This window comes from Myotis davidii, unplaced genomic scaffold (assembly GCF_000327345.1).
Source record: "Myotis davidii unplaced genomic scaffold, ASM32734v1 scaffold163, whole genome shotgun sequence".
In the NCBI taxonomy this organism is placed as follows: domain Eukaryota; kingdom Metazoa; phylum Chordata; class Mammalia; order Chiroptera; family Vespertilionidae; genus Myotis; species Myotis davidii.
The window spans coordinates 1111035-1119688 of NW_006295056.1; the positions used below are offsets into that span (position 1 = coordinate 1111035).

Consider the following 8654-nt stretch of genomic DNA (forward strand, 5'->3'; position numbering starts at 1 on the left):
TGCTTCTCTTTCACAGCAATGTTTCTCTCTCCTTCTAGAATCAATGAAAAACATAACCTTGGGTGAGGATTTAAAAAAAAAAACTGCAATGAAATAATAATTACATCATAATTTTAAAAGTTTTATAGCTGTTCTAAGTTTTGGGTTAACAGGTTATAGAGCCACTCCTCGCCTTATTATTTACATTTTGCAATCCTGAACTCCTTTTATTTCCCCCGTACAGCATGCTACACCACACCTTGGACCTTTGTTCTTTCTCTTTCTGTATTTGGCTTGGAACATGCTTGCCACAGCCCTTCTCTGTCTTCAAGTTTCACCTCAGGTATCACCTTCCTGAAATTTCCAGGTCCTGCTATGCACCCCTCCACTGTGTCCCCCTTGTTTCAGCACTTACCATGCTATATACTGCATAACAATCTCTACGTGTCTGTCCCCTGCATTCATCTGTGAGCAATTCCTTGAGAGCAGGAACCATGTTTTACTCATTTCTTGCCCGCAGTTCCCAGCATAAAGTCTGGCATGTACAGTGAGCTGAATAAATATTGATTGCCATGAATCATGTTGTCAATAAGCCATGATGCTATCACTCTAACATTTCTTCGCATTCAAAATTCTGAGAGCCCCAAAAACAGTTTAAATGACCGCATCTTAGAATTTTCAGGAATGTAATCTTCTGTTATTTCTCTTCCTTTTCAGGAACCTCTTTCTGGAGCCGTGAGAGACAAAGGGAAGAATCATGTCCTCGATTGCAGCTTTCTATGGTGGCAAGTCCATTCTCATCACCGGGGCGACAGGCTTCCTGGGGAAAGTCTTGATGGAAAAGCTATTTCGCACCAGCCCGGACCTGAAAGTCATTTATATCCTTGTGAGGCCCAAGGCCGGCCAGACGCTGCAGCAGAGGGTCATCCAGATCTTAAATAGTAAGGTATGTCTCCTGGGAAGACACTTGGGGCAAGGCGACTCTCTACAAGGCGACTCCCTACAGTGTCTTATGTGGCCTCAAATGGCAGGTGAAGGCCAGGATATGGGGGCAGAGGGGGGAGAGGATACCAACAAGATACCGACCAACTGCTCCTGGGAATGTGTCGTGCTTTCCCATAAGAGAAAAGAGAGTGCTTAGGCTCTGTCCCGGGCAAGTGAGCAGGGAAACTCCATGTGGGAAAGGAATGTTTGGGGAGCAAAGAGGCTCGGGATCCAGGGCCTGTTAAGAAAGACATGGATAACATTGAGGGCAGCTTGCCCTGGAGGCAGAACTAACGGGAATTGGTAATTAGCCCAGAGCTCTCTTGTACATTCCACAAGCCAGGGGGAGTCAAGACTCAGGGTTCATTCGGGAGTCAAGATGTTATATCACTTTCAAGGAGTCACCTTTGTGACAAACACTAAGGGAAGAATTAATGAAAAAGAAATATAGGTTAATGTAAAAGGAGAATTAGCTCTTCTGACCCCAGCAGAAAGGATTAATATGAACCAGGAGAGAACGGCATGGATTGCCGAGGGAGCTTTCCTCCAGCCTGTAGAACATTTGTCATGTGCAGGTACTTTGGGGGTTTATTTCTAGTAATTAGAAGACTTCTTCAAAGTAGGTGTTATCTATTTATTATAAGACTAGAGGCCTGGTGCACAAAATTCATGCATGGGGGGCGGGGTCCCCTCATCCCAGCCTGCACCCTTTCCAATCTGGACATCCCTCTCAAAATTCGGGACTGCTGGCTCCTAACTGCTCACCTGCCTGCCTTCCTGATTGCCCCTAACTGCTCCCCCCCACTGGCCTGCTTGCCCCTTACTTCCCACCCTGCTAGCCTGGTTGCCCTCAACTGCCCCCCCCCACGGGCCTGGTCACCCCCAACTGTCCCTCTCTGCCATCCTGATCGCCCCTAACTGCCCCCCCCACTGGCCTGGTCGCTCCCAACTGTCCCTCCCCTGCTGGCCTGGTTACCCCCAAATGCCCCCCAACCAGTGTGGTCACCCAACGCAGCCTGCTGTTCAGTCATTTGGTCATCCCTCACTAGCCCCCTGTCGGCCTAGTCACCCATGCAACCTGCTGTTTGGTCATTACTGTTACTGTGACGGCATCCAGGACAATTTGTATATTCCTCTATTATTAGTATAGATCACCGGTTGGCAAACTGTGGCTCGGCAAACCACAGCTCGCGAGCCACATGTGGTTCTTTGGCCCCTTGAGTGTGACTCTTCCACAAAATACTGGCTCTTCCACAAAATACAGACTTCTGCGCATGGGCCACAAAGTTTCAATCACACTGTATGTGCACGCCCTCACATGTTATCTTGTGGAAGAGCCACACTCAAGGGGCCAAAGAGCCGCATGTGGCTTGTGTGCCACAGTTTGCCAACCACGGGTGTAGGGTGTAGATTGTTGCGGTGCAGGCTGGCAATTTTGCAAAGGATTCACAACAAGGGGGCTAGTTGTGATTGTGGGCTTCAGATTGTCTATAATTCAAAAGTTCATAGTCTTTCCTTAGTGGCAAAGGGATTTGGCTGGGTAGTGCTTATAGTTTTGGTTTGGGCTTGATATTTTGATTTTATCATTTATGAGATATTTTCTAAAATAGTTGTTTGAAAAGAAGCTGGGCATCTTGCATACCTTCTTTGATGAGTTTTTGAACTGTAAGACCTCAAGGAGTTGTACTTTGGAACACTGATTATGTTAAAAACTATAAACAAAACTGAAAGCAGTCTTCAGTCTGGAGAAAGCACCAGGGTTTGTTAATTTGTGAAAACCAAGTTTAGTAAAGACAAAGATTATTAACATAATTGTCTCCAGTTTATTTTTATTCTTCCTTTTGACATTTCACTGATCCCTCAGAAATCCAGAAAGCTTGGAGCGATAGAAAGGAAAATAAGGTCGGGGTGAAAGCTTACAATGACTTAATGCAGAGGGGGTTTTGTTTAAGGAAGGACCCAGGTAAGTTCTAAAAAATTGGATCACTTGTGGTTCAGTTTGAGGTGGGGCATGTTAGGGACTTAGGGGCTGGTGAGAGGAAAGGAAATCTGACATGGGAGGGTCAGGCGCTGAGGAATAACCTGCAACTCTCTGGCAGGTCCAGAAATGTAATAAGCATGGAATCCTCCAGTTTTCAAAGAAGTACACAAAAGTCAAGTCCTGCAAAACTAGCATCAATGATATTATAATAATCATAACAACTACTTACTTAATGAGTGTCGGCTAAAGGACAGATGCTTTTATCGTCCTCACAACAACAATCCAAGGAAGGGTTCTTTGTTTGTTTTTCTCCATTCAAGACCATATTGTATTTTTCCCTTATTATTATTATTACACTAGAGACCCGGTGCACAAAACTCGGGGGGGGGGGTCCCTCAACCCGGCCTGTGCCCTCTCACAGTCTGGGACCCCTTGGGGGATGACCACCTGCTGGCTTAGGCCCGCTCCATGGGGGGATCGGGCCTAAGCTGGCAGTCAGACATCCCTCTGGCAGCCCGGGAGCCCTCAGGGGGTGTCCACTTGCCAGCGGGGAGCAGGACTAAGCTGCAGTCGTACATCCTTAGCACTGCTGAGGAGGCGGGAGTGCCTGGCCAACCTGGGTGAGGGACTGAGGGCCGTTTGCAGGCTGCCCCCAGCCACTTCAGGGTGGGGGTCCCCACTGGGGTGCCTGGCCAACCTGGGTGAGGGGCTGAGGGCCGTTTGCAGGCTGCCCCCAGCCACTTCAGGGTGGGGGTCCCCACTGGGGTGCCTGGCCAACCTGGGTGAGGGGCTGATGGCTGTTTGCAGCCTGGCCACAGTCCCTTCAGGTTGGGGGTTCCCCCTGGGATGCCTTGCCAGCCTGGGTGAGGGGTTGAGGGCCGTTTGCAAGCTGACCACAGCCCCTTCAGGGTAGGGCATCTTGCTGGGGTGCCTGGCCAATCTGGGTGAGGGGCCGAGGGCCATTTTCAGGCTGGCTAAACTCCCACCCCCAACCCCTCCCCGGCGAAGAAAGCTCCCAGCCTCTCCTTCTTTCTTTTTTCTTTTTTATCTGGGATTTATTTATCTTCTATAATTGAAACGGCTGGCGGGAAGCTTGGCTTCCTCCATCGCCCAGGCAATCAAGCCTCCTGCTTGCTCCAGCTCAGTGGCTGCCGGCCACCATCTAGGTTGGGTTAATTTGCATATAGTCGCTCTGATTGGCTGGTGGACATGGCTTAGGTCGTAGCAAAGGTACAGTCAATTAGCTTCTTTGTCTTTTATTAGTGTAGATATCACAGAAATGGCCATGTAGATGCCTGTTGCAACATAGTCTCATCCCTGTAGCTGCCTCTCCTGATAGTTCTTGGCCAGGTTGTTGCCTCTGGTGATAGTACCTGCTTCTTGCTATAGTGCCCAATGCCGGATAGTGCCCTGCCCTGTGGTAGCTGCCTGTTGCATAGTGACAGCCTCTCCCTCTCAGGATAGCAGATGCCCACCCCCACACCCTCACCCCCGCCAGCCTGGTCAACCCCAAGAGGAAATAGTGACTTCCTCTCATGAGTGACTTCCTCACTGATAGTAACTGCTTCTTGAGATAGTGCCCAGCTGGGAAGCTGCCTCTGGCAATAGGAGCTGCCTGTTGCAATAGTGCCCGGCTGGATAGCTGCCTGCTGCAATATAACCCAGCCAGGTAGCCGCCTACTGCGATATTGCCCAGCACAGTGGTTGCCCATCAGGAGATTTAGGGGATTCCAAGGGAATATGTATTTTTTAAATTTAAATTTAATTTTATTGAATTTATTGGGATGGCATTGGTTAATAAAATTACATGTCTCAGGTGTACAATTCTATAGCATATAATCTGTATATTGTATTATGTGTTCACCACACCAAGTCAAGTCTCCTTCCATCACCATTTATATCCCTTTTACCCTTCTCCCCTCCCCCATCCCCCTCGAACGCAAGGTGTTCAACATTGTCTTTTAAAAAAAAATATTTTTGTTTCTTTCACATCTGGGAAGCTTCTAAGGAAAATAAGCCATGTTTCATGTGTTGCAATATGAACATGCTCACCACACCCCATGCTTTTCAACTTGTGGGTGCTGAGGTTTTCTAAGCCAGCTGCTTAGTCTCTTACTTATGAAAAATGTGCTCCTTTCATGATGAACTAATCAGCTTTCCATCTTAACCAAACCAATTTCAGATACAGAAATTGATATTTTCTCTATTTTGCTATCTGTAACAAAACATGATGTCCCCTGCTATAACAGATAAGTAGTTGGAAATAAATCTTACAGTTGTGAAATTCCAAGAAATATTGAGAGTATGTTGAGGTTTATTAGTGCCATAAAGATGTGGGTTGTGTTGTGTGTTTTGTTTTGTTTTTCTACAACAACCACATTCCATGTATGTCTACTTAGGATCTTAAACTGGCTGTAATCTACTCTGAATAACTTGGTAAGAAAACATCAAGACAAAATCCATACCTGAAAAATAAACCCCAAATAGTTGAAATTACATTAAGACCGAGGTAGTTAATTAAGAGTGATCGCAAGGCCAGCATCTAAGCAAAGTTTCATTGAGAAGATACCATACTTTTCTGTGTATAAGACACTATTTTTTTCTAAAATCGTTAGACTAAAAATTGAGGGGTGTCTTATACATGGAAGCCAGCCAAGGAGGAAACGGCACTGTGTGTTGCTACCCATACCTTGTCAAACAGACTTCCTCCAATCATGAGCCTTATTGTTACTGACGTCAGCTGATGCTGTAATTGGAGGTGGAGGTGAAGGTGGAGAGTACAGAGATGCAACAGGGACTGGAGCATTCTGAGCCCATACAATTTTTAAAAAATAAAAAGATAAATACCGGTAAGTGATTATCTTACTCTGCAAAATTCAAACTGAATGTAATCAGCTATGCAAAAGAGCATGGAAATAGAGCTGCTGAGAGACAATTTGGACCTCCTCCCACTGAATGTATGATCAGACAGTGGATAAAACTGGGAGAACAACTCCTTAAGTTGCCCAAAAAAGAAGAAGGCCTTAAGAGGAAAACCTGCAAAATGTTTAAAATATTGATTTCTTAATTTTGGATTGGGAAAGGGGGGATGGTCTTGTACATGGGGGTGTCTCATACACAGAAAAATATGGTACCAACAATGGGTCTGTCTTTTCCTGGCAAGTTATGGTAATCAGACCAGGGAAGGGTCACAGAGAGATTATGCTGGGTTTGGAATGCAGCATCAGAGAAGACCAGGCACAAGTCAAGGTTTCCAGGAAGGGCCCATCCTGCATGATGTAACCAGAAAGTGAATTTATAAACAAAGGAGAGCTTGGCAGATTGTACTGTATAATTCAAGTCAACTTCTCTGGAAAATATGAATTATTCAATAAGCCCTCAGTTGGCCCTGAAATAAATCAACTTTGATATACCCTGGGGAGCTTTCTGTAATGAATCATGCAGGGTCACACACCGGGCCCTCAGTTCACAGAACTGATTAATTGTGTTTCAGACAATAGAAGATGGGAAAAGTTAATGAAACAGTTAATTGAGTCCTTTTGCAAGACTATCACTGTTTGGTCGTTTTCTAGAAAACATTATGTAAATTAATCCTTAAGAGGAAAAATAATGCAGTTAAAGACATTAACTTTGGCCCTAACTGGTTTGGCTCAGCGGATAGAGCATCGACCTGTGGACTGAAAGGTCCCAGGTTCGATTCCAGTCAAGGGCATATACTTTGGTTGCAGGCACATCCCCAGTAGGAGGTGTGCAGAAGGCAGCTGATCGATGTTTCTCTCTCATCAATGTTTCTAGCTCTCTGTCCCTCTCCCTTCCTCTCTGTAAAAAATCAATAAAATATATTTAAAAACGAAATTAACTTTGAAGTAATAATAAAAAGCCAATAGCTTCAAACTAAAAACATTAACACTGAACCAAATAACATCTGCAAAGAAAAGGCCAACAATCTGAACTTGTTGAGTATTCAGAAACACCCAACTGAAATGTTAATTTCATTTTTTGTAAAGTTCCTTGTTAATTTTTAAAGACCTTTTGATTAAAGAAACAAAACAAAACAAATAAAAAAAATCTTCCTGTTTTGTAAAAGCTGCTTATCCCTACTTCCAAAAATGAATTTCTAATTGACTTGAATATTTCTTTTATATCTCTATATAAGGTAAAGGCAACTGAAAACAAGTTTATATTATAAATCCCCAAAGCCAGTTTTGTTCCATTACTATATTTTTTCCTAAGAAACCAATTATCCCACAAAAATCAAGAGGCCTCTATAAACTTGGGATAACTGGAGGGACTATAATCTTGCCAGGCATTTAAATTTCCCATGACTAACAAACACACACTTTTAAAAGCCTGTAACTGGTTTTCAGTTTGACAGTTACTCAGCTGAGATTAGCTGAAGCATGTTAAGCCTCTCCCCTGTGGGCCATTTCCTTTCTTTCAAGAGAAAAAGAAAAAAAAGAGATTGATTTAGTCCTGTGGAAATACTAAAGATCACAGGAACAGAAGCAATTTATTCTCTCGATTCCTCATTTTCTTTTACAATACCATTCACTAGTTACCTCAGTCACTGACAGGATTTCAGGTGTCCATCTCCATTCCTTCTTTTTAAATTGTTTCCAATCACCCCAAGTCTTTTTTTTAAAAAACTTCCAAATGCCTGTACTGATTTCACACAAACAGTCACTAAGCCACAAGATTCAACATGACTCTGGAACACGTTCAGTTTTCAGAGGTATCTGGATCACATGGTCTAACCAGAAACCTTGAGGTGACCTCACACGCACAAATACTCACACATACACACGCAGCTGTCAGATTAGCAGCTTTGGAAAATGACTATTGTGGAAGCAGAAAGGGAGTTTTTCTATTATTAGGAACCTATTAAGTGGCAGGCACTACCCTAGACATCTGACTTTCATTACCCTATTTAATCTTCACAAAACTGTGGTGTGCCTTATTGCAACCTCTACAGATGAGAAATTAATCCAAATAAGTTGACATCTATCAAGGAATGACAGCAGAATTTCTCTTTTTTTCCCTTTAATATGTTTTTATTGATTTCAGAGAGAGGAAGGGAGAGGAAGAGAGAGAGAGAGAGAGACATCAATTGGCTGCCTCCTTCACGCCCCCAGTTGAGCCTGCAAGCTGGACATGTGCCCTGACTGGGAATCGAACCGTGACCTCCTGGTTCATGGTTTGATGCTCAACCACTGAACCACACCCACTGGGCAACAAAGCAGGAATTCAGTTCAGTTCTTTCTTCTCTAAAACACCCATGCTTTCCCCACTGCATTGCATTGCCTCCCCTAGGATATTGCAGCTTCTAACCAGGTAATTGATTCTCCAGAAGAACTCTGTGAAACTGGCCTTCGGTGTGGGAACAAGGCATTCCCAAGGTGATGAACTGAACATTGTATGGCCTCTAGCACTTATGTAAACTAAATTAAAATCTTGTTGAATGCAAAATTGTTTTTAACAATAGCAGAGTGTCTGCTGAATCATTAGTTCTCCAGGTCATCTAATAAGAAAGTACAGTGATTAGCATTATAGATAAACTAGAAGCCCAGTGCACGAAATTCATGCATGGGTAGCTTCCCTAGGCCTGGCCAGCGATCAGGGGCAATCTGTGGGGCAATTGGGGGTACCCTGGAGGTGACCAGCAGGGCGATCGAGGAGTGGTGCTGCCCGCTCACCAGCTGGCCCTGCCTCC

General features: G+C 44.5%; 1 protein-coding gene across 1 annotated transcript in view; it reads left to right on the forward strand.

Moving 5' to 3' along the window:
- Positions 1 to 693: 693 nt before the first annotated feature.
- FAR2 (fatty acyl-CoA reductase 2) overlaps positions 694 to 8654 on the forward strand; it is a 50688-nt gene continuing 42727 nt past the window's right edge. Inside the window, exon 1 of the mRNA XM_006769652.2 lies at positions 694 to 925. Within this exon, the coding sequence (XP_006769715.1) occupies positions 737 to 925 (189 nt within the window). The 5' untranslated portion in view covers positions 694 to 736. The remainder of the gene's footprint in view (positions 926 to 8654) is intronic.